The sequence below is a fragment of the Octopus sinensis genome, linkage group LG3 (assembly GCF_006345805.1).
Source record: "Octopus sinensis linkage group LG3, ASM634580v1, whole genome shotgun sequence".
In the NCBI taxonomy this organism is placed as follows: Eukaryota; Metazoa; Mollusca; class Cephalopoda; order Octopoda; family Octopodidae; genus Octopus; species Octopus sinensis.
In genome coordinates, this window is record NC_042999.1 from 68,275,293 (window position 1) to 68,302,411 (window position 27,119).

The 27,119-nt window shown below is 37.0% G+C and overlaps 1 protein-coding gene across 4 annotated transcripts in view; it reads left to right on the top strand.

The window, feature by feature from the left end:
• LOC115209830 (annexin A6) overlaps positions 1 to 27,119 on the top strand; it is a 65,108-nt gene that overhangs the window by 30,895 nt on the left and 7,094 nt on the right. For all 4 annotated transcript variants that reach the window (XM_036501064.1, XM_036501063.1, XM_036501062.1 and 1 more), the window contains 13 exons: positions 156 to 240; positions 3,717 to 3,811; positions 5,437 to 5,550; positions 8,129 to 8,219; positions 10,850 to 11,176; positions 14,292 to 14,473; positions 16,854 to 16,932; positions 18,836 to 18,921; positions 21,201 to 21,282; positions 23,271 to 23,365; positions 24,009 to 24,122; positions 26,297 to 26,387; positions 26,674 to 27,000. In XM_036501064.1, the coding sequence (XP_036356957.1) occupies positions 156 to 240; positions 3,717 to 3,811; positions 5,437 to 5,550; positions 8,129 to 8,219; positions 10,850 to 11,176; positions 14,292 to 14,473; positions 16,854 to 16,932; positions 18,836 to 18,921; positions 21,201 to 21,282; positions 23,271 to 23,365; positions 24,009 to 24,122; positions 26,297 to 26,387; positions 26,674 to 27,000 (1,768 nt within the window). The remainder of the gene's footprint in view (positions 1 to 155; positions 241 to 3,716; positions 3,812 to 5,436; positions 5,551 to 8,128; positions 8,220 to 10,849; positions 11,177 to 14,291; positions 14,474 to 16,853; positions 16,933 to 18,835; positions 18,922 to 21,200; positions 21,283 to 23,270; positions 23,366 to 24,008; positions 24,123 to 26,296; positions 26,388 to 26,673; positions 27,001 to 27,119) is intronic.

The following is a 27,119-nucleotide window of genomic DNA, read 5'->3' on the forward strand; positions in this document are numbered from 1 at the left end:
GCACATCCCTTTAGACAGCACTGCAGGCTCCTTCACATAAAGCTACCGAGTCAAAGATTACTTTGATAGCAACAACATTTATTCAGTTCACTTATAAAACCTCAATATACAATGTTGTCATTCACTGTTCTTAATGTTTCTGTTTCACCTTACAGGCTCAAGAGGGAACAGTGAAGAGTTACCCCAAATTCAATGCTGATCAAGATTGTGAACTTCTAAGAGAAGCTATGAAAGGATTAGGTAACATATAAATAGATATTCTAATATTATTGCTTCATTTTACAAATGCCCTCTTTCAGGGTCGGATTAAGACCCATCAAGGCCAAGCCAAGCCAAGCACTTCAAAGATTTCGGTGACCCCATAAAAGATTATGTAATTCAAAATATAAACAATAACAAACCATGAAATAAATTTTTATTTTTCAAAACGAAACAAAACAGTAAGAGGGAAAATAATGTGTATTTTTGTTTAATTCCACTTTATTTATATTTGAAAAGTTTCCTCCTACTTTTTTGAATTGCAAGGTCTTTGATCAGATCCTCAAAATTAATCTTAGGTAACACATCTGCACCTATACTTCGTAGAGATAAAGGCATCATGAATATTATTTTAGCAAGTTTAAAGTGATTTCTTTCATGCCATAAACCAATTGTTATTTTTGTGGCACCCTCTTCTTCCCTTGAAGCCCTTAGCACGTGCTTATTTTACTCAATGGTTAATCCAGAACTGCCCTCTTTCCTCTCTATTTTGGTTTAAGAAAGGGTAAAGCAGATATTGGCTTTGATTCCTCTGATGTGTTGGTTTAGTTTAGCTTCAAGTCCGTTCTAATTCAGCAAGCTTAAGATGAAAGACATTCTTTCCACAACTGGCCTTAACCATCTTTTTTTTATTTTTTTTATCTTTTACTTGTTTTAGTCACTGCATTGCTGCCATGCTGGGGCACTGCCTTGCAGGGTTTTAGTCAAAAAAAAAAAAATCAACCCCAGTACTTATTTTTTAGTTTTGTAATTTCTTTCAATCCTGGTAATTATTCTATTGGTCTTTTATGCCAAACTGCTTAGTTCCAAGGACATAGACAAACCAGCACTAGGTGTAAAGCAGTGGTAGGGACAAACCCAATCACATGAACACACTCATGCACACACACACACACACACACGTATGTATGATAGGCTTCCACACATTTTCTATCAACCAAATCTACTCACAGCTTTTTGGTTGGCCTGCGGTTCTAGTAGAAAACACTTTCCCAAGGTACCATGCAGTGGGACTGAATTCAGAACTGTGTAGTTAGGAAGCAAACTTCTTACCACACAGCCACATCTGCACTTGTTCACCTTTTATATTTTTGAAACAAACTTAATATGTGTCTTGACATGTTGTGTTTTGTCTCCCCCCTATCCAGTCCTTTGTATAAATATATCTGGGTTGTTTACTGTTCAGTAGATTAGGAGATTGTTATCCAACTTAGAAACAAGCGGGAGTTAACGACAAAGGCATCCTGCTGCAGAGAACTCTACCGCTATGTATTCTTCTGTGATGGTCTATGTTATTCTTGGTTAACACTTTCGTTACCAACCCAGCTGAAACCGGCTCTGTAGTACAAATGTCTTTTCGTAAATTTTGAATTAAAATCTTCCATCAAATCTTAGTCACAATTTGTGTTCTTAATGATAGCTAAGTTATTTTACTAAATTCTTTGTGATATTTAAAATAATTGAAAGAGACACAGAGCTTCTCAAAATAAGCATATTAATGAAAGGGTTAATACTGTGATGGTAAAAGTTTTGCTTGACATATCAAAGTTAAAAACTTTTTTTTAATAATCCTGTTACTAGAGTGTCACATGTATCTGGGCTGGATAATGGACCCACTGAGCCTCTAAGCACTTAAAGGATTTTGGTACCCCCATATGTATGTAATTCAAACTATAAACAATAATAAACAATAAAATAAATTTTTATCTTTCAAAAGGAAACAGAACTAATAGTAAGCTGGAAAATGTTAATTTTTGTATACTTCCATTTCATTTATATTTGAAAAGTTTTCTCTTATTTTTTTAATTGCAAAGTCTTTTACATTATTTACATTCGACGGATATTTGTCCTCATCTTGTTTGTTGTCAGGACAGTATTCAAGAGTAATACAACACTTCACAAATATCTCCTTCAAGTAAAACCACCAATAGAAGAGAATATGACCAAAGACTGTGTGTATTCCATCCCATGCAGCTGTGGCAGGTTATACAAAGGCGAAACATGCCGCTTCCTCAAAATAAGGGTAGACGAACATCACAAAGCTGTGACACGAGATATTGATAAATCGGGCATAGCTGATCATGTATGAAAAAATGGAGATCACCTGTGGTATGAAATTAAAATAATAGACAGATAACACCACTGGAAAATACGAAAACTAAAAGAAGCAGCACATATGCTAGGACACAACAACCTCCTAAGCAGACCAAGTGCAGATATGAGCAGCATATGAGCAGCATATGGGAACAGGTAATAAGGAAGGATAGAAAAATATTTAGATTTATAAGCCCTAAAATTCACTCCATAATTGCCCATGGGCATATGGCATAGGGGTTAAGAGCACGGGCTACTAACCCCAAGATTCTGAGTTCGATTCCAAGCTATGACTTGAACAAAAATAATAATAATAATAATATCAAAAAATACCTTATGAATGAGAACCCAGGTTTAAAATTTCCCCATTTACTATGTTCTTATTTTAATGGTTAACCAGGCTCTGATGTGTATTCATGTGTTTTAGGTAAGTATGTGCAGAGAAGTATTTGAAAATGATATTGGGGGGATATTTTTTGGTTTCAACCTCCATTGCATGACCTCTAAAAGTACATGGCATGTTAATGCTGACACACATCATTAATCTAAAATTCTTCTGAGCTACATTATCTGATATCACCTTCCTTATGTCAGGAAAGTGTTAGGTGTAATTTAAAGGTAATTTAATTGCTGCTTGAAGAACACATTGTATAATGTATTTTAGATACATTATCATTATTTAATGGCCATTTTCCATGCTGGCATGGGTTGGACAGGAGCTAGTAAAACCAGGAGCTGCACCAGGTTCCGTTGTCTGTCTTGGCATGATTTCTATGGCTGGATGCCCTTTCTAATGCCAGCCACTTTACTCAGAGTACTGGGTACTTTTATGTGGCACTAGCATCAGTGCATTTCATGTGTTACCAGCACTGACAGGATCACCAAGCAACTTGCAAGACAAAATTCTCTGGCTGGGAGTGGGGCGTAGTATTGAGGCAGGGGTGGCTTTGTGTTACTTGAGAGATTAACGGTATTGAGGAATAAAGCGGCGAGCTGGCAGAAACGTTAGCATGCCGGGTGAAATGCATAGCCGTATTTCGTCTGCCGTTACGTTCTGAGTTCAAATTCCGCTGAGGTCGACTTTGCCTTTCATCTTTTCGGGGTCGATAAATTAAGTACCAGTTACACACAGGGGTCGATGTAATCGATTTAATCCATTTGTCTGTCCTTGTTTGTCCCCTCTGTGTTTAGCTCCTTGTGGGCAGTAAAGAAATAGGTATTGAGGAACAAAGATAGGTGTCTTGTACTATGTTTAAATAAAAGATAGGGTGATCACAATTGGAATACTCGATAAGGACTGACCTGGGCTAAATAACAATGATATTAGAACCTTGCTGATTATGGAATACTTTTTGTCTTTTCAGGAACTGATGAGGAAACAATTATAAATGTATTAGCATACAGGTCAAGCCCACAACGTCAAGAAATTTTGAAGAGATTTAAAACTATGTTTGGAAAGGTAAGATACAAGAAAATCCATTACTTGCAAAATAAATCTGGGAGTGAAGAGTGATGGACATAACTGTATGTCTCTAACATTGATGTAAGGGGCCACAGCCTCGTGGGAAAGATATAAATGATTAAATCGAGACACTGTGAAACTCATTCAACCCATGACAACACAGAAAAATAAATAGAAAACATGCAAGTGAAATTGGGAGGTGAACATTGCAAGAAGCCCATTTTATATATATATATATTCAAAATAAGCAACAAGGATATCCAAGGTAGTGTAGTACAATTGTTTCATGCTACTTTATTTTATTAAACACTGTAAGTATTACATCAGTTTTGCTCAACATTTTAAAACTGATGTAATACTCACAGTGTTTAATAAAATGAAGAAGCATGAAACGATTGTACTACACTACCTTGGATATCCTTGTTGCTTATTTTGATTCTAATCACCCCATTTGATTTATATGGATAATACCATACAAAATTCTGGTGCCTTTAACTTAAATACTATATTCATCTGAATCTAAATTTTGCTGAACTTATATATATATATATATGATATATGTGTGTGTTGGTGTTTTCTTCTTGTTTTCATGTGTGTTCCTTGAATCAAATACAAGGTCACTGCTCATACAAATGGTGTCATTTGTTTGCAATCTTCTTCAAGACATGTCCAGCAATTGGTCTGCAAGGACTGTGGAGAAACATTGGTTTTAAATTTTGGCACAAAGCCAGCAGTTTTGTGAGAGGGGTCAAGTGAATTAAATCAACCCCAGTGCTCAACTAGTACTTGTTTTATTGAGCTTGAAAGGGATGAATGACAAAGTCAACCTTGGTGGAATTTGAACTCAGAACGTAAAAACAGATGAAATGTTGCTAAGCATTCTGCTCCGTAATGATTCTACCAGCTTGCAACCATACCTGTGGGAGATATTACCTTGCTTGGAAACCAGTGTGGGTCAGCAACAGAAACAGTATCTAACCACAGAAAAACTTGCTTCAACAAGTTTTGTCTGATCCATACTGGTATGGAAAAGTGGATGTTAACCCTTTCATTACCATATTCATTTTGAGATGCTCTCTGTTTCTTTCAATTAATTTTAAATATAGCAAAGAATTTAGTAAAATAACTTAGTTATCATTCAGCTAGTGTTAGAAACATAAATTGTGACTAAAGTTTGGTGGAAGATTTTAATTCAATACTTATGAAAACAAAAAATTTGTACTACAGTTTTGTACAAAGCCGGTTTCAGCCAAGTTGGTATCAAAAGGGTTAAGAATTGTTTCTCTATTATATATTTAACCCTTTTGTTACCATATTTCTGTTGAGATGCTTTGTGTTTCTTTCAATTAATTTTAAATATAACAAAGAATTTAGTAAAATAATTTAGTTATTATTAAGCTAGTGTTAGGAACATAAATTGTGACTAAGGTTTGGTGGAAGATTTTAACTCAAAACTTATGGAAACAAGACATTTGTACTATCGAACCAGAACTGGTTTCAGCCGGGTTCGTATCAAAAAGGTTAAGAATTGTTTCTCTTTTATATATTTTAGAATGATAGAATTAATAATTAGGATGGTGACAATTATGATGACATATATTTCTGTTCCTTCTCTATTTTAGGATTTAGTTGCAGAATTGAAAAGTGAACTGAGTGGTAATCTATGCGAGTGTGTGAAATCTCTATGTATGGCACCAGCAGAATTTGATGCCAAGCACCTCCGAAATGCTATGAAGGTAAGTTCACATAATTCTTCTTTAGTGAATGATATATAACATACATATTAACTTTATATATTTATCAAGGCGCGTGGCTCTGTGGTTAGAGCTTCGAACTTATGATCATGAGGTTGTGAGTTCGAATCCCAGACCTGGCTGTGTGTTGTTCTTGAGCAAGACACTTTATTTCACGTTGCTCCAGTTCACTCAGCTGTAGAAATGAGTTGCAACGTCACAGATGCCAAGCTCTATCGGACCCTTTGCCTTTCCCTTGGATAACACTGGTGGCAGGGAGAGGGGAGGCCGATATGCATGGGCGACTGCTGGTCTTCCATAAACAGCCTTGCCTGGACTTGTGCCTGGGAGGGTAACTTTCTAGGTACAATCTCATGGTCAGTCATGACCGAAGGGGGTCTCAGCAGCAGTATTTATCAATCAACCTCTGTGCATAACCAGTAGGATGGCATCATTCAAAAGCTACAACAATGTAAGGAAGCACATTGTGACTAGTTGTGTATAACAACATTCGATAATTTGATTGATGCAGTGACCATATATGACGTGATTTACCTATCTAATAACTAATATGTAGTATAACTTGCATTTTGTATATATAACATATAATATACACCATAACTTAGTTATAACATATCTAGTATATAGTATAACTTAAGGATTTTATATATAAAAAGGAATACAAAAAATGGGACAAGAACGCAAAACATCCAGGCAGATGATACAAAAAAGGGACAACAAAACATCCAGACAGATGATACAAAAAAGGGACAACAAAGCATCCAGACAGATGATACAAAAAAGGGACAACAAAACATCCAGACAGATGATACAAAAAAGGGACAAGAAAAAACAAGGACGGGTCATTCGGAGTTTTCTTTCCTCAGTTGAGTTCCAGATTACCTTTGCAATTTCAGCTTGTTATACTTGAGATTGCTCCAATCTGGCCAGCCCCAAGGAAAAAACTAAGCTAAGAGCACTATGTCTAATATGTAATATATAGCATAACTTACATATTGCATGCCTAGTATTTAATATTTAATATAAATTACTCATCATAGATTTACAAGACAGTATATGTAATTGTTTAGCTCCCAGGTCAGCCACAGGGTTGCCATTGATCAAGGTCAACTATACTTCTACACATGTATGGACAGGCCAGGGCAAGTTTTTTTTTTTTGTATTTTTTTGAGGGGGACCAGCAGAGGTGGGGAGATTTATGGGCATGCAAGCCTCCTCACTCTCCTTGGAACCAGCACTGCTTGATACTTTTGTTTTCACAAACGTTCTGTCAGAATGCAAGGAGCTGGAACAGATACTGCAACACAACTAGTCCAACCCTTTGACAATTCTACTAATCTACTGCCTTAGACTGGTACATTTTTTTATTGACCCCCTAAAGTATTAAAGGTAAAGTTGACCTTGGTGGGATTTGAATTCAGATTGCAGGGGGTCAGAACAATTACCAGGAGATATTGTATCCAACTCTCTATTGACTCTGTCAATTCACCAATTCAAGTCAATCCTGAATGCAAAGGTTTGTGTATTTTATTCAGCCATAATATATCTAGGACTGTCCGATGTATCTTTCTTCATTTTAATACCGTGATGTGATTTGAAGGATACATGATTGCTATTTCTAGCAAGGTGTGTAATCATCATTGATTCAATCAATGAGGTATCAAAGTTGTAACTTTATTTCCTTCTCAGCTGATGAACTCATTAAAACAACAATAGAAGCTACCATTTGATCTGTTTCAGAGAGTATATAAGCATATTTGCTTTTTTGCTTCTCTGTCATTCTAATTCAACAAGTATAGATAATTCAATATGGAAACAATAAGTTGTTCAGATTTATGAATGTATTTGTAATTATATGTATTCGTGTATGTATAAAATTATCTCATAAACTTAGCAGTTTGACAAATAGAGATCAATAAAATCAGTACAACATTTAAAATAAGTATTGGAATGATTATGATCAACTAAACCATTAGTGTTTCAGTATGGCCGCAGTCCAATGACTGAAACCAGTAAAAGAATGAAAGAAAAATCAAAGGCAGGGCACAGCCCTGGCTGTTTGGTTTAGAAGATACTTCCCAGCCATGCAACCATGGATTCAGTTCCACTACACAGCACCCTGGGCTGGTTAATGTCTCCTGCGCAGCTCCAAATATTACCTTGCTTGGAAGCAGATGAGGGTTGGAGACGGGAAAAGCACCCAGTTGTAGAAAATCTGCCTTATCAAATTCTAATTGACCCAGGCAAACAAGGAAAAAATTACATTAAAAAGATGATGATAATAGCATTGTTGAGGGTCAGTCTTCCCCAAATGATGCTTTTACGGGGGTGACACTTTTGGGATCTGCTGTATAAGGTTGGAGGGAGTGCATACTCAAGGGCTGCCCCAAGTGGCACACACTCTAGCTACGTTACTGGATAATGATGAATGTACCTACATCCATTCAGCCAGTATCTCTTGTATTTCCTTTGTTGAAGGTTACCGTATTATTCTAGAAGAATAATCCCATCTCAGCGCATTATGTTTTATGAGTTACTCAGTTGCTGAAATTTCTTCCAGGGTCTTGGAACTGATGAAACCGTCCTTATTGAGATCCTCTGCACACGTTCAAATGCTCAAATCAAAGAAATCATTTCAACTTATAAGAAAAGTAAGTTATAATAATAATAATAATAATGAAATTATTGAATACAGTGCTCAGGTGCACCACAACTTGTCAAAAGTGCATATAAAGTATATGCGGTAATGTACAAATGTCTGGAAAGCGAACGGTGTATGAGTCAGATACATGCTTGCGTGTGTATGGAGGGGAGAAAATCAGGTGTAGTGTTGTCGAATCTCAGGAAGCATGGAAGTTTTGAAGGATGCAGTGCTCTGTCAGCTAACAACTGATGCCGGCAGTTTGTTCCATGCTTCAGCAACTCTTAGCGTGAAAATATGTTTCCGAAAGCCATGGGAGCTGTGCTGTTTTCTGACTTTGTAAACATGTCTACGGGTGTTAAACAGATGGAGTAACTGATTCTGTTCCATCATTATGTACAGTTACACATTTGTATGATTAAGAAGGGATGGGCATGGTTGTCTAACTAAAAGATTTGTTTTGAAATCATGTAGTTTTGGGGTGTCTGTCTCCTGCACAGTACCTTGGGAAAATGTTTTCTACTCTCACTCCAGGCTGACCAAAGGCTTGTGAGTGAATTTAGTTGATGGAAATTGAAAGATGCTCACAGAAATTTTTCTTAAGCAATAATATCTTTGTCAGTGACTTCGAAGTTTCAACCAGCGCGGCCATCATCCAGCAATGGCTTAGCTGTCTGAAATTTTGAAGTTACCGTCTGTGATATTCTTGTTTAAGAATAATAAATTTGCACTCTACATAAGAGTAGAGTAACCCATCAGATTAATGTAAAATTGTTTTTATCATAACGAACATTAATATAAATATATATATGTGTGTGTGTGTGTGTGTAAATATATATTTTCTTTACTAGTTTCAGTGCAAGAGCTTCAGCCATGCTGGGGTGCTACTGTTACACACACACACACACGTGTGTGTGTTCTTGACTTGATAGCATGTAATTGTTAATGATATTCATTTCCAATATTCTGTGAAAACCTTGTCTGACCATGGTTTTGGAAATAGGTAAGAGTTGGTAACAGGAAAGGTATCTTGGACATAGAAAAATCTACCTCTTTAATCTGTTTGACATGTGCAAGCATGAAAAATTAGACATTGAAATTATGGCATATATCTGTCTGTCTATATATATCCAAAGAAAACATCTGTTTTATATAAATGAGCAAGATATCTGTATATTCACAGAATTGTATTTGACAAGTTTGAAAGACAAACGAAAGCGCTAATATGAAAATGAAGATATAATATTAAAAAAAGTTCTTTCCAAAATTCTGACAAATTTTTTTCAATATTTAATTCTGTACATCACACCTAACACTACACACACACACACACAGGGTGTTTCAAAAAATTTAATATCATTTGAGATGTAAATATCACAGAAACTACATAGTCAAATCAATTGAAACTAAACAAGCTTAATGTTGAGCAACATAAGGTTTATTCCTCCAAATTTCAATGAAAAATTCAAAGGTATGTGGATTCCATGAACTATTTCACAAATGTTCAATATGTGCACCACCTGAAACACGGCCCACGTCAAGTCGGTAGTCCAGCTCCTCCCAAACACACTGCAGCATGTCTTGGGTAACAGTCTTCAGTGCAGTAGTGATTCTCTGCTTGAGTTCCTCTAGGTTTGCAGGAAGTGGGGTGACATACACCAGGCCCTTCACATAGCCCCATGTTTGTACTTTCGCTGGTCATCTGCCATTATGGTCTGAATGAGCTGCAGCTTGTAAGGTTTCATTAGCAAGCATTTCCTCAGGATGCACCAAACTGTCGTTGGAAGGATTTGGGTTTCCAGACTTGTTCTGATGGACTTCTTGGGGCTTCACAAGAGTTTTTGGCGAACCCAGTCAACTGTCTCTTCCGATGTTAGTGGTCATCCAGATCCTTTTGCCCTGCACAGACAGCCTCCCTCTTTGAATTTTTTCTGCCATGTCCAAATTTGCATTCCTGTTGGTGACTTTTTAGAGAACTCCCTCGCAAATGCACCCTGAACAGTCTTGCTCGACTGTGTCTGAGCATACCCCAACATACAAAATGCCTTTTTTCTTTCAGTGAATGCCATTTCTATACCTGAAAAGATAAACTTATCAAACACTAAACATAAAATTTTAACCTGTTTCTACACATGCTGTTAAAATTTAAAGCTACTTGAACAAGAACTGGAAAAGTTATTAAATTGCGAAATGATATCAAGTTTTTTGAAACACCTTGTGTGTGTGTGTGTGAGTGTATATATGTATATATATATAGAGAGAGAGAGAGAGAAAGGGAGAATTTGCGAAAAAAGCAAAAGACAAAGACAGGTGGTGTACAAAACAAACAGCTGTAGTAGTATAATGCTCAGGAATAGAAAAAGTCTTTTACGTTTTGAGCCTACGCTCTTCTACAGAAAGGGACGCAGAAAAAAACAAGGGGAGAAAAAAATGTGTGTAGTGGCTTACGATCTATCATGGCGACTATATATATACTATATATAGTATATATATATATATATACACACACACACACGCATACACATGTCTGAGAAGTAAGCTTTTTAAATGCACTGCTACACTTGTACCTAAAATATTACTATTTTCTATTTTTATATTAATAGTATTTATTTTTTTTCCCATGTTCTTTTACTCCTTCAGTTTTCAATCGAGACTTAGAGAAAGACATAATTTCCGAAACATCAGGACACTTCAAGAGACTCCTTGTGGCACTGGTGACTGCCAACCGAAGCGAAAGCAAACAAGTGGACCGGAACAAAGCCAACCAGGATGCTAAAGCAATGTACCAATCCGGGGAAGGCAAATGGGGAACCGATGAGTCAAAATTCCATACCATTCTCATCACTCGGAGCTACCCTCAGCTGAGGGCCACATTTGCCGAATATGCAAAGATATCCCGTAAGAGCATTGAGGACGCCCTGAAGAGTGAACTCAGCGGAGATCTTTTGACTAGCATGCTTGCTATTGGTTTGTGTTTTGATTCTTTTTATTTGATTTTATTCTTTTGCAAGTTTGTCATTCTATCGTGGCCATGCTGGGGCACCACCTTTAAGGATTTTGATAAATTATATCTATTATAGGTAAAGGCATGGCTGTGTGGTTAAGAAGTTTGCTTCCCAGTTTCATGGTTTGGGGTTCAGTCCCTTGCTTCCCATCCACATGGTGCCAGGTTTAGTTCCACTGTATGGCTCCTTAGGTACATGTCTTATACTAAAACCCCAGGCTAACCAAAATCTTTTTAGTGGATTTTGTAGATGGAAACTGAAAGAAACCTCTGTGTGTGTGTTAATGTTTGTGCCTTTTTGTCTTAAGGTCATGCAATAGTTGTAAATGATTGTCTCTGTTATACAAGCAGTGTCGTTCATTTCCGATATTCTGCAACAACGTGTCCAGGAAATATTACCTTGCTTGAAAACTGGTGATGGTTGGTTACAGGAAGGGCATTCAGCCATAGATTATCTCCCTCAATAAATTTCATTTGACCTTTGTAAGCATGGAAAAGTGAGCATTCAGGCGGTGCTCCAACATGGCTGCAGTCAAATGACTGGAACAAGTAAAAGGATAAAAGGATTAAAACAATGAAAAATGCTAGAAGTTGAGCTTCCGTTTGCATCTATCAAATTCACTCTCAAAGGATTGGTCAACCAGAGGTTATGGCCGAAGCCAGTTACCCATTGTTCCATGTGGGATTGAACCTAAAACCACTTAACTCAAAACAAATTTTTTTACCACTTGGTCATGCTTAGGTCAAAGTTTTTTGATGGAAAGGTGTCATGTAGCCTACCTTTATAACCCTTTAACATTCAAATTACTGTCAAATGAAATGCTTATATGTTCACATTGTCGTCGCCATTTAACATCTGCTTTCCATGCTGGCATGGGTTGGACGGTTCGACTGAGGACTGTTCACATTCATTTGAATTTATCATGCATTATATTGTGGCTTCAAGATTTAGATGATGTGATTATTGGTTTTAGAATTACATTGTTTGTTAGGTGTGAGAGGTCAGATCTGGCCGGTTTGAACATTAAAACAGAATATCTAGGCCAGATATGTCCAGCATGAATACTAAAGGGTTAGGATGTGGGATAACAGTTTTTTTACTTTTCGGTTATTATTCATTTATCTGCTCCTCTAATCACCTTCCTCAATACTACATCTCCAATCGGTGGAAGGGTCTTGTCTTACAAGTGACTTGGTAATGTTACTGAAAAAGTACCCAGTACACTCAGTAAAGTGGTTGACAATAAGAAGGGCACCCAGCCATAGAAATCATGCCAAAACAGATATTGAAGGTTGGTGCAGTCTTTGGACACATCTGTTCCAGTTGAACTGTTCACCTTGTGCCAGTATGGCAAATTTAATATCAAATGGCGATAATGATTATCTGATTGTAATCTGATGAAACCTATGATGCAGAAACTTAGAGTAGAAATAGGAAGAATAACCAGTAAATGCATGTATATATATATGTGTGTGTGTGTGTATAAAGAATAGTGAGAATTTACAAAAAAGAAAACAAAAGACAAAGTTGGGTGTGTAAACAACAAATAGATGTATTAGTTTAATACTCGGGAAGTGAGAAAGTCTTTTACGTTTCGAGCCTATGCTCTTTGACAGAAAGGAACACAGAAATAAACAGGGAAAGAATATATATATAACTATATATATAGTGAGAATTTACGAAAAAACAAAAGACGAAGACAGGTGTGTAAACAACAAACAGACGTATTAGTTTAACGCTCGGGAAGTGAGAAAGTCTTTTACATTTCGAGCCTACGCTCTTCGACAGAAAGGAACACAGAAAGAAACAGGGAGAGAAAATAAAAATGGTTTAGTGGCTAGCAATCAATCATGGCAAATGCTGGACAGAGGGGTCACAGAGGAGAGCTAGGAAGAAGGGGAGATGGCTTAAGGAACACCCATTGTGTACAGGACATCACAAACGAGTGAAAAATATGTAAACAAAATAGTACAAAATACACGATAAGTACAGGACATCACCAAGGAGTGAAAAATACGTAAACACATAACGAGAGTTGAGTAAGGGATAAAATACCAAAAGAAGTCTTAACTCCTCTTCAGTTGTCAACTGTTTATTATTACCTGTTTTGTTCTTTCAACAAATATATGTATGTATGTTATGTGTATATATATGTGTGTGTGTGTGTGTGTGAATATAAATATATAATCAAAAAATAAGCAACAAGTATATCCAAGGTAATGTGGTACGATCGTTTCATGCTACTTCATTTTATTAAACACTAAGCATTACATCAGTTTTAAAATGTCTTAAAATGTTCTTAAGGAGGAAATCAACCTCTCTGTCTGTATATCTACCCTCTTTATAATGTTGGCACATGAATTAGGGACAAGAATGTGCATTGTCTGATTGTTTGGAAAATTTCTAAAGGTGGCTGAAAATTGCTCAACATTTTAAAACTGATGTAATGCTTACAGTGTTTAATAAAATGAAGTAGCATGAAACGATTGTACCACTTTACCTCAGATATACTTGTTGCTTATTTTGATTGTAATCACCCCATGGATTTATATGGATAATACCATACAAAATTCTGGTGCCTTTAACTTAAGTACCATATTCATCTGAATCTAAATTTTGCTGAACTTATATATATATATATATATATACACACACACATGTGAGAGAAAATCCACAATTTCCCGTATGCATGGTGCTATTAAGTTAGACATGGCCTGGGCCAATAATGGCCGAAACCTATCAAAGTATGTGTATGTATAAATATATTGTGCATATATATATATATATATATATATATATATATATATATATACACATACACACACACACACACACACACACATACAATCACACACATAAGAGAGGAAACCTTTTATGTCACAATTTCCTTTTCCATTTATCTAAAAAAATAATAGATTTTGAACCTAATTAAAAAGGCAAAAAATGGAATAGTTATTTTGATACTATTTAATTTAGTTTAATCCGGACGAATATACAATTTGAACTTCAATAAATCATGCTCAAAACACATCTGTTTCCAATCTGGTTTGTCTAGTCTGATTTTCTTCTCATTAAAGTGCGATGTGTCCAAAACAAAGCCAACTATTTTGCTCGTCAACTGATGAAATCGATGCAAGGTGTGGGCACGGATGATGACACTTTGGTCAGAGTTGTTACGTCACGCTGTGAAATTGATATGGTGCAGATTAAGAAAGAATTCTTCAACCTCGCAAGCCAAAAACTGGAAGATTATATATCTGTAAGTTCTCTTCGTCCTTCCCTTCCTCTCTTTTTTCTTCTTTCTCTATTTCTCTTTCCTTCCCTCTCCCTCCCATTTTCTCTCTGACTCTCCATTTCCTTCTCCTCCCTTTCCTTTTGTCCCCTTCTCTCCCTCCCTCCTTTTCTTTCTCTTTCCTCCCCTCCCCTCTCCCCTTCTCTCTCCTTTTCTCCCCTTCTCTCTCTCCCTCTTTCTCTTTCCTTCGCTCCCTTATCCTTCTCTCCCCTACTCTTTCTTTTCCTCTTTCTCTTTCCTCCCCTCACATCTCCCCCTCTCCCTTTCTCTCTCCCCTCTTTCTTTTTCTCCTCTTCTCTCTCTTTTCCTCTCTTTCTCTCTTATTTTACAAATCATTTACATCACTTAATGTATAAAAAATATGTTCTTTAATCTTTTACTCATCTTAGTCATTAGAAAACCATGTGAGAGAACCATTTTGAAGGATTTAATCAATCAAATTGAGCTCCGTACCTTATTTTTTTGTGAAACCAGGTACTTATTCTGTCAGTGTCTGCTTGCCAAACTGCTAAGTTATGGGCTTGTAAACTATCCACCACCAGTTGTCAAATGGTGACACACACACACACACACACGACAATATATTCATATTCTCTCTCTTTCCGGAAGGGTAAACCATGAATTTAATTCTTAAACAAGACACCTGCTCCTGTCCCTCTGTTTTATGCATTTGGTGACCTTACTAGTACTGGTGCCAGGAAGAAAGCACCCACCTTTTACACTCTGTAAAGTGGTTGGCATTAGGAAGGTTGTTTAGCTGTAGAAACCATGTCAAAGCAGACATTGGGGCTCAGCATGGCCCTTCTGGCTCATTGATTTCTGTAGGAATGGAAAAAAAACTATTAAATATTGATGATGAGGAATCTATTTTGAAATGCCGCCTTGAGAACAAGAGGTTTTGGCAAAATGTAAGTGACCAGATTAACCAAACAAGATGACCTGACAAAAGCATCAAGATCAGGAAGAATTAAAGGCGCAACTGATGGTTTCAAACAAGCAGGAAGTTAGCAGCATGACTACTCTGAAAAAGAAAGTCTGTTAGTATTGAGATATCTCACAATTGACTTTTCATCTGATGATTGCCGTCCACGAAGTTTGAAGTAAGGAAAAAGTAGTTAACTACAGCAACACTGGTTCAATGCATTTCAACAAGAATAACATCAGTTGATTTGACCTTTAACAGCCTGCATCTGGTCAGTTACTATGGCTCTGATGACAGTTTCTTGAATTTTTCTTTCTATATACTGATAAACAAGTGCAGAAACTCTTGTCCAAGTAAGTGGTCTGCCGTTACGTTCTGAGTTCAAATTCCACTGAGGTCAACTTTGCCTTTCATCCTTTCGGGGTCGATAAATTAAGTACCAGTTACGCACTGGGGTCGATGTAATTAACTTAATTTGTTTGTCCCCTCTATATTTAGCCCCTTGTGGGTAATAAAGAAACATATTAAAGATCAAATCATCTGATGTTATCATTCTTGTTGAAATGCATTGAACCAGTGTTGCTGGAGTTAACTACTTTTCCATTACTTCAAACTTCATGGACGGCAATCATCAGATGAAATATCATGAGGTATCTTGACATGGGACATTGAGAGGCCATGCCCAGATATGGATGTACAACATATTTTAAACTGAGGTGGCTGCATTTCACTTGCCTGCTCTTTAGAGAATCAATTTACTGCAGCAATCTGTTGTTTGGGTCATAACTTAACTTGACTTGACTTGAGACAGCATTCACCCGGGGTGGGTTGAGCTGGCTTCATTCATCCTCAATGCTGCATCTCTCACAAATGCCGACCAGGCCTGGCGATTTGAAGCTAACGACCGCATGATCTCCAACCACTCCTTATTCCAGCGGCGAACGCCGTAGATATGGGGGTCTAGGTTTGGGTCATAAACTGTTTATGGTGAGATGCATTTTTTGTTCATCTTCATCACAGTTAACAACAATGTCTCTTAGAGTTTTCTTCTATACTGCTGTTGCTAGTTCAAATCCAGATGATTGGGGCCATGTCATACATGTCTAAGAATAATATACTTAATGTCAATGAGTGATTAAATCAATCAAAAGTTAAAGATATACTGTCTATAAATGAGGTTCTTAGTAAGTCGAATATCTTGAAATCCTTCAGCTTTTTATTTATTTATATATAATGTGTGCTGTATGTGTGTGTATATATGTGATGTGTGTGTGTATATATATATGTATAGAGAGAAAGAGAGAGAGGTGTATGTACTAAAGGATCATGCCTGCATCTCTTGTTTTGCAGTAGAATTGATTTTTCCTATTGGAAATTCCGTTTTATTTAGCATGTCATATTGATATTTTGTTATTTATTTTACAGGGTGATATCTCAGGAGATTACCTAAAGATAATTTTAGCCTTAGTCTCTGGTGGAAAACCTCCTGATTTAAATGTCATGGGCAAGTTACCATATGGCTTTTTCCCTTATTTATAATTAATTTTCTTTTGTTACACATATATACATGTATATCTTAAAATATTCTAATTTCCCTCTGGACTTCCTTGCAGTTGTGTGTAGTGGATGTGCAGAAATTCAAATGCTATTATTTACTGTTACTATTATTTACTGTTACTACTGTTTACTGCAAATGCCAAGTGTTTAAACAATACCAAACAGCTGTTGTGAAAGTAGTGATTTCTAGAAAGAGTATGCAGTGAAAACATTTAAAATACTGCTCACCTTTTCCTTCTTTGGTCACTAAACTCTGCTTGCAAAAACCTGTTGAGGCAAGTGAAATCACAATCAAAATTAAATTCGACGACTGGCATCTGTGCTAGCGGGGTGCAAAGAGCACCATAGAGCATCATATGAGGGTGATCGTTGACGGAGCGGCTAACCGGCTTCCGTGCCAGTGGCACATAAAAGGGCACCATTCAAGTGTGACTGTTACTAGCATCGCCTTACTGGCACTTGTTCTCGTGCTAGTAGGGTGCCAAGAGCACCATCCAAGTGTGATCATTGCCAGAGCAGCCAACTGGCTCCATGCTGGTGGCACGTAAAAGGGCACCATTCGAGTGTGATCATTACGAGCATCGCCTTTCTGGCACCTGTGCCGGTGGCATGTGTAAAAAGATTCGAGCGAGGTCATTGCCAGTACCACCTGACTGGCCCCATGCTGGTGGCATGTAAAAAGCACCCACTACACTCTCGGAGTGGTTGGTGTTAGGAAGGGCATCCAGCTGTAGAAGCTCTGCCAGATCAAGATTGGAGCCTGGTGCGGCCATCTGGTTTGCCAGCCCTCAGTCAAAATCGTCCAACCCATGCTAGCATGGAAGGCAGACGTTAAACGATGATGATGATGATCAACTGCTTCTTATCAATCATCCTCATGATTCAAAATACACTGACAATTTACTTTTGCTTATTCCAGTGTAATAGGATTACTTTACAAAATGTATGCAAAGGAATATAGAAGACAAATTCAGTGACTTTGGACATTTTTTGCCATATGTTTAAACAAAATTTATATAACTTTATATCTCAGATTTTAGTTGTATTTACCTTGTAGTTAAAGTAGTTTTGTGACAAAAATTCCTCCATGCATTTATATGAATAATCTATTTCTTTATTACCCACAGGGGGCTAAACATAGAGGGGACAAACAAGGACAGACATGGGGATTAAGTCGATTACATTGACCCCAGTGATTAACTGGTACTTATTTAATCGACCCCGAAAGGATGAAAGGCAAAGTCGACCTCGGCGGAATTTGAACTTACAACGTAACGGCAGATGAAATATTGCTAGGCATTTCACCCGGCGTGCTAACGTTTCTGCCAGCTCGCCGCCTTATTTATATGAGTAATCTGTTAGTAAAAGGGTAAAGACCAAATTCTACATAGCAGAATCTCTACCAAAATCAGCTTAAAATGAGCATTCCTATTACTTTACAAATTATATGATCTCATGACTATCTCAAAGAATTCTTGGCTAAAGCATTTAACCTCCCCCACTTATAGTAAAATAATAAAACTCTTCTAGCGCACATCCTATTTCATGTCAGAATCACCAACTGAAATAATACCTCTATTGAATTCTAAAGCTTGTTTTAAGTGGATAGAATTACAAAACACTGAACTGTGTAAATTTACAAAGACAATGATGGACTATTTATTTTGTGAGGTATAAAGAGTCACAAAACAGTCTAACCATTCTGCCAATACATCACATGAAGTTTACAAACACTGTCTTATGCTCTGTGTGTGTGTGTGTGTGTGTCACAATACTATTTTCCATTGAGTACTCTTTTTGTGTCTCTGTGTGTGTACTTTTATCATGTCTATATTATAAAACCACTTCAGGAGGAAAGGCTCTGGTGCAGTCAGTTAAGAATAAAAGTGTAAAGCAATTAGATAAAGAAGTGAAAATGGAATCCGAAGATGTACAGGTTAGTATAGATTTATTGTACTTCTTATAACAGTACAGCATTTCATCGGTCATTACATTACAGCCCACAGTCAATAACATACAGTATTTTCTTAACCAGTACGATGTTCTCTATAACTTTTACTCTTTAACTTGTTTCACTCATTTGACTGCAGCCATGCTGGAGCACCACCTTTAGTCGAACAAATCAACTCCAGGACTTATTCTTTGTTAGCCTAGTACTAATTCTATTGGTCCCTTTTGCCGAACCACTAAGTTATGGGGACGTAAACACACCAGCATCGGTTGTCAAGTGATGTTGGGTGGTTGGGGGGGGACAAACACTGACACACACACACACACACATATATATATACATATATATGAAGGGCTTCTTTCAGTTTCCGTCTACCAAATCCACTCTCACAAGGCTTCAGTCAGCCCGAGGCTATAGTAGAAGACACTTGCTCGAGGTGCCACACAGTGGGACTGAACCTGTAACCATGTGGTTCGTAAGCAAGGTACTTACCACACAGCCACTCCTGTGCCTATTGTACAGAACACTTCAATATTTTATTGTCAACCTGGTATTCCTCCTCAGCAATTAAAAAAGCTGTGAAGTTATAACAGGATTGCTGAGCCATTGAAGGCACGTGGCTTAGTGGTTAGGGTACTCACCTTATGTTCGTAAGGTCATGAGTTTGATTCCTGGTGGCATATTGTGTCCTTGAGCAAGACACTTTATTTCACATTGCTCCAGTCAACCCAGCTGGTAAAAAAGGAGTAGCAATGGTATTTCAAAGGGCCAGCCCTAGTCACATCCTGTGTCACACTGAATCTCTCTGAGAACCACATGTCTGTGGAGTGCTCAGCCACTTGCATGTTAATTTCACAAGCAAGCTGCTCCACTGATTGGATCAACAGGTGGGGGACAAATACATACACAAACACACACACACAAACATATAAATATACACGACAGGCTTCTTTCAGTTTCTGTCTACCAAATCCACTCGCAAGGCTTTGGTTGGTCTGAGAATTTTAGTAGAAGACACTTGCCCAAGGTGCCACACAGTGGGACTGAACCCATCATAACCAACAGAGTGCCAGTTATTTTGCTAAATTCTTTATTTCCAAAATTGATTGAAACAAAGTTAGTGTAGGTCAACATCAATATGGTAGGTGTGGCTGCATGGTAAGAAGTTCTGGGTTCAGTCCCACTGCATGGCATCTTGGGCAAGTGTCTTCTACTATAGCCTCAGACCAACGAAAGCCTTGTGAGTGGATTTGGTAGACAGAAACTGAAAGAAGCCTGTCTTGTATATATATATATATATATATATATTGTTTGTGTGTTTGTCCCCCACTATCACTTGACAACCGGTGTTTGTGTGTTTACATCCCTGTAACTTGGCAGTTCAGCAAAACAGACTGATACCAGATTTTACAAAAAAAAAAGAAGAAAAAAAGACAAATTTAAAAAATAAATACTGGGGTAAATTCCTTCAATTAAAATAATATTTGTTTTATTTAACCTCTAAAATACTTAATATTTTCATGATTTAAAATGCAAAATAACAATATTCATTTTATTTAACCTCTAAAATACTTAATATTTTCTCAATTAAAATACAAAATAACAATATTTGTTTTATTTAACCTCTAAAATACTTAATATTTTCTCAATTAAAATGCAAAATAACAATATTCGTTTTATTTAACCTCTAAAATACTTAATATTTTCTCAATTAAAATGCAAAATAACAATATTCGTTTTATTTAACCTCTAAAATACTTAATATTTTCTCAATTAAAATGCAAAATAACAATATTCATTTTATTTAACCTCTAAAATACTTAATATTTTCTCAATTTAAAATGCAAAATAATATTTGTTTTATTTAGCCTCTAAAATAATTAATATTTTCTCAATTAAAATGCAAAATAACAATACTCGTTTTATTTAACCTCTAAAATACTTAATATTTTCTCAATTAAAATGCAAAATAATATTTGTTTTATTTAGCCTCAAAAATACTTAATATTTTCACGATTTAAAATGCAAAATAACAATATTTGTTTTATTTAGCCTCTAAAATACTTAATATTTTCTCAATTAAAATGCAAAATAACAATATTTGTTTTATTTAGCCTCTAAAATACTTAATATTTTCTCAATTAAAATGCAAAGTAACAATATTTGTTTTATTTAGCCTCTAAAATACTTAATATTTTCACGATTTAAAATGCAAAATAACCATATTTGTTTTATTTAACCTCTAAAATACTCTTATATTCCAGGAAGATCCTACAGTGTTTCCTTATAATCCATTTGACCCTGAAAGTGATGCAAAAATGCTACAGAAAGCTATGAAGGGCTTTGGTAAGCACTTAATGAACTTTATAACTTAAATGAATCTGTTTCCATAATGACAAGTATTGGGTTCTTTTACTCGAAATAGGGCAGGATTTTTTTTTATTAGATGGAGGTCAGTTTTTGACAAGGTGCACACATACAATTGTGTCAATGTACAGGAGAGTGTTCAAATAGGCTGAGGGAAACCAAGCAAGGATTCGTAACAGGAAGGGATTCTGACCATAGAATATTGCCTCAATAACATCTCATCTCATACATTTCATCAGAGATGATGTGGATATAAAAACAAGAATTCTGTTTTCTATCATTTAGTTCCTTTGCTTAACCTTAGTTCTTTAAAATAGTGATTTCTTAGAATTACTGTATTTTGATGTGTATAAGGAACCCTTTTTTTGTCAAAATTTAGGTTAAAAAAATTTGGGAGTTTCTCATACATGGATAGTATTATAATCCCGTGCAAAACCTTTTTTCCAAATTTTAACCCCCCCCAAAATTAAGTAAAAATACAGTATACATGGATAGTATTATAATCCTGTGCAAAACCTTTTTTCCAAATTTTAACTCCCCCAAAATTAAGTAAAAATACAGTATATCAACTGTGATACTTGTTGGTTTATTTGTGTCCTCATAACTTAGCAGTTTGGCTTCATTAAACCTCTCAAGGTGGTGCCCCAGCATGGTAGCAGTGTAAAGACTGAAATAAATAAAAGTCAAAATGTAGAAGATATACCCTCACCACCACCACTGAAGATGTACGACAAAGAGGATTTCAGCAGGATTTGAATTCAGAGGCTTAATAACTAAATATTGTTTTTTGACTTAAAATATTGTTATGGAGGCAAGAAAAAGTAAACGAACAGAAAACATTATGCCCCTTGTTCCATTTGTTGGAATTGAACCGGCGCTCCAGTTGTTTAGGACAAAGGAAATACCATTGTCCTGTCAAAGACCACGATTATTAATGGTCCTAGGCAGCATTGATCTATAATCCCCACATAGTCACGGAAAGTTAAAAAAAAAAAAAATGCTACCCGTTATAAATACGGCTAGCATTAAGTTAGTTAGTCAGTTGGCAAGGAGCAGTCAACGAGAAACCGTGAGAGGGTTGTGTGAGCGGAGTGGACAAGGGAGTGAGTTCGAGATGGTGGAGTCGGCGAGAGGCAGCAACAAAGATGACAGGCGTGGTCTAGAGAGAGACACAGTGAGTGTGAGAGAGAGAGGTAGTAAGGAAGATGACAGTGAAGGGGCAGAGAGAGACATAAAGAAGCCGGACTGTTATAGTGGAAGTTTTGTGATGTCAGGGGGTGTTGCAGGCGAGGAATATGCGGTAATGTTTTATTTGTGTTTTGAATTTCGATGTTTAAATGATTGAAAGAGAAAGAAAAAAAGAAAAAAAAACATGTTGTGGGCTGTTTTCAAAAGAAAAGAAAAGGAAGAAAAAGAAAAAGAACCTGGAAATGTTTTTGTTTTAAAAAGCAGACGGAACTTTGTGAACTGTTGTGTTAAAAAAAAAGGGGAGGAGAGTAGAGCTCTAAGAGACTGCTGATTTTGAACTTTGTGTTAAATGTAAACAAAACGATTTGTCTTGAAAAAAAAAAGACCGAACAGTATTGTGTCAAATGTTAAATGATTTGTTTTTTTTTAACTCTGTATTATGTTTAAATGCATTTGATTTGGTTTTTCGAAATTCAAATGATTGTTCTTCGAACTCTGTACATGATTTGTCAACCTTTGTTTTGGAATGCTTTGATTTTGTTTTGAAAAAAAATTGATAAATTACGCAACTTCTGCTGTGTCTCTTTCTTTTGTTGTCATTGTGTTGGTTCCTGGCTGCGTTCGCCGCCTTCCCCACTTTCCGTGGTGGATTTCTGGTTTGCTGAGCATCGTCGTCGCGAGTTAGGGCCTGTGGTGGAATCAGAAGGCCTTGGACCCTGAGTGACAGCGTAACAACATTAAATTATGAAAGAAAAATATATTTGTTTTTATTTTTATAGGTACTGATGAAGATGCCATCATTGATGTAATAACCCATCGATCATGCGACCAAAGACAGAAAATAAAGCTAACCTTTAAGACCATGTTTGGAAAGGTGAGTTAGCACACTTTTGTTTTGAAGCCCCAGGATTCCCACAGCTGTTGTATCAACCAAATCTATGATCAAATGCATACCAGCCGTGACCATCCTGTTTTTTTTTTGTTTTTTGTTCTTTGCAATCAGATATTGAAATGGATTTGCATATTCTACTGAAATTGGCGATATAAAAATCAAAAGCAGTTCTTAGATGATTTGAACTCTGGATTTAAAGGGGGGAAAGCTAAATTTCGTATTTGATGGCACATATGATGCATTTTTTGTCCAAGAAAATGTTTCAAAGAATCATCTTGGATCCTATATAATATTGGGCCTCCTGTATGCTAATTTTGTCCCTGACACTCTCTGCTATATTCTAATTTTAATCCAGACTGTCTCCTCTGCTTATCTCGTATCCAAGTCGGAGATTTGTAGCTTGTAATTGAGCCACTTCATCTTGATGGATGTGAAGGGTTCTGGCGCCTGAAGTGGCTGTTCAGCCAAGGACAATATAGAAGAGCAGGGGAGTTGTTGTTGCAGCTCTGCTCATTCAGGTGTAATTTGGTTAAACAATAACAGCTGCCTTCACATTCAACACCAGAAATAAACCATGCAGACAGAAGCCAAAAGATTATAATTTCTGAAACCATTTTATTCACAGGATTTAATAAAAGAATTGAAAAGTGAACTTAGTGGTTGTTTCTGTGATACAATTCTTGGTCTTTGTATGACACCAGTTGAATTTGATGCCACCAATCTAAATAAAGCCATGAAGGTAAGTTGGATGAGAAAAGAATATAGTTTCATCATTATCATTGTTGTTTAATGTCTGCTTTCCATGTTGGCATGGGTTGGATGGTTTGATTGAGGATGGCAAGACAGGAGGCTGCACCAGGCTCCAGTCTGATCTGGGAAGGTTCCTACTGCTAGATGCCCTTCCTAATGTTAGCCACTCTGAGAGTATACTGGGTGCTTTTTACATACCACTGGCATGGGGCCAGTCAGATGGCACTGGCATCGATCTTGCTTGAATGATGCTTTTTATGTGCCACTGGGACGGGTGCCAATCAGGTAGCACTGGCATTAACCACACTCAAATGATGCTTTTTACATGCCACCGACACATGTGCCAGTCAGGTGGCACTGGCATCGACCACACTTGAATGGTGCTTTTTACATGCCACCGGCACAGGTGCCACTGGCATCAGCCATGACAGCGATTTTACTTGACTCAATAGATCTTCAAAAGCACAGCACATTGTCCGATAATTGAAGAGAACTCTTAAATGGTCTGGTTATGCAACACTGGCATTGGCCATAGCTAAGATCTCACTTAGCTTGCCAGGTCTTTTCAAGCACAGCATGTCCCCAATTCCTATCTTACATAACTTTAGATTTAATAGGGTCCAAAAGACAGAAAAGTCAAAACCCAAAGGAATTAATGGTGGTCAGCATTGGTAATAATTATTCTCTAAAGTTCTTGCATTTTACAGTTCTATATTTAAGAGATGAGGAATTATGTGCATTATTTATGGTGTAGTAGTTAAGAGCGCAGGTTACCAACCCCAAGATTCCGAGTTTGATTCCAGGCAGTGACCTGAATAATAATAACAATAATGATGATGATGATAATGAGAACCCATGTTCGAAATTTCCCCAAGACACTTGATGAAGGCTGGAGAATATATCAGCCGAAACGTTGTGTTAACAACAAACAAGATTAGGACAAATATCTGTTGAATGTAAATAATGTAAATAATTCTTGCATTTTGATAAGCTTGTGTGTACTAAAGAAACAAAACTTCTCAACTGTACCTTGTTTTGAAATTGTTTTTTGTGCCTGTATCAAAGAGCCATTGAAATCATTAACTTATGAGAGCTGCCTCTGTCTTGCCTCCTTTAGACCAGAACTTAAACCACTTAATGCAATTTGGTCTCAGAGTCCTGTCAAAAGTCATGTGGCCAGCCCCTCCCTCTAAATACAGACAGTAAGAATATAAATAAAGTTGTGATACCAGTGCTGGTGGCATGTAAAAGAACCATCCAAACGTGGCGGTTGCCAGCGCCGCCTCGACTGGCCTCCGTACCAGTGGCATGTAAAAAGCACCAACCGGTCGTGGCCGTTGCCAGCCTCGCCTGGCACCTGTGCCGGTGGCACGTAAAAAGCACCCACTACACTCACAGAGTGGTTGATGTTAGGAAGGGCATCCAGCTGTAGAAATACTGCCAGATCAGACTGGGCCTGGTGCAGCCTCCTGGATTCCCAGACCCCAGTTGAACCGTCCAACCCATCCTAGCATGGAAAGCGGACGTTAAATGATGATGATGAGATCAGAACATTTAATATATAACTACTCTTTTATTCTTCTTACTTGTCATTTGATTGCGGCCATGCTGGAGCATCACCTTGTGGGGTTTTAGTCAAAGAAATTGACCCCAGGACTTAATTTTTTAAGCCTAGTACTTATTTCTATCAGTCTCTTTTGCTGAACTGCTAAGTTACAAGGACTTAAAAACACCGACACCAGCTGTCTACGGTGATGAGGGGGACAAATACAAACACACGAACATAGATATCATCATTGTTTAACGTCCGTTTTCCATGCTAGCATGGGTTGGACAGTTCAACCGGGGTCTGGGAAGCCAGAAGGCTGCACCAGGCTCCAGTCTGATCTGGCAGTGTTTCTACAGCTGGATGCCCCTCCTAATGCCAACCACTCAATGCTTTTTATGTGCCACCAGCACAGGTGCCAGGCGAGGCTGGCAACAACCACAATTAGTTGGTGCTTTTTACATGCCACTGGCACGGAAGCCAGTCAAGGCGGCACTGGCATCGGCCACATTCAGATATAGATATATACATGTATACACAATGGATTCCTTTGACCAAATGCACTTGTGAGACTTTTCTTTTAACATACATATCTCAGGTAAAATTTTTCTATCCAGGGTTTGGGTACAAATGAGAAAACTTTGATTGAAATAATCTGTACCAGAACAAACCAACAGCTGAAAGAAATCAAAGAAGTTTATAAAACAAGTAAGTGACTTAATTTAATTATTTAAAATTTTTCTTCATTTCAATCTATACCAGGACAAACCAACAGCGAAAAGAAATCAAAGTAGTTTATAAAACAAATGGCTTAATTTAATTTTTTTATAATTGTCTTTTTCATTCCATAGAAATTTATCATATTATAAGGCAAATAAAATATCCAGTTATTATATAGCTATCTATTTAGGTTTAGTATGTGTGTATATATCATTTCCTTGATACGTGCATATACTAAACCTAAAACCAATATCTTTGATCCTTTTCTTCTAAGTGTTCAAGAACAGTCTGGAAGATGACATAGCAGGCGATACATCAGGACACTTCAGGAACCTGTTAATCAGTCTTGTACAAGGAAACCGAGCTGAAAAGAAGTCTTTTGATCGAAACAAGGCTAAGCAAGATGCTGAAGAACTTTACAAGGCTGGAGAGAAGAAATGGGGAACTGATGAATCTTGCTTTAATGCCATTCTTTGTTCAAGGAGCTATTCTCAGTTGCGAGCCATTTTCCAAGAATATATTTTATTATCACAGAAGGATATAGAAGATGTCATCAAATCAGAAATGTCAGGAGACCTCAAAAACAGTATGCTGGCCATAGGTAAGACATTCAGTCTGCATTTTCTTGTTTAATTTCGTAGATTGCCTATTTCAACAGTGCCCAGGTTGGGGTACCATGTTCATGGGTTTAGCTGGATGCCCTTCCTAATGCCAACCACT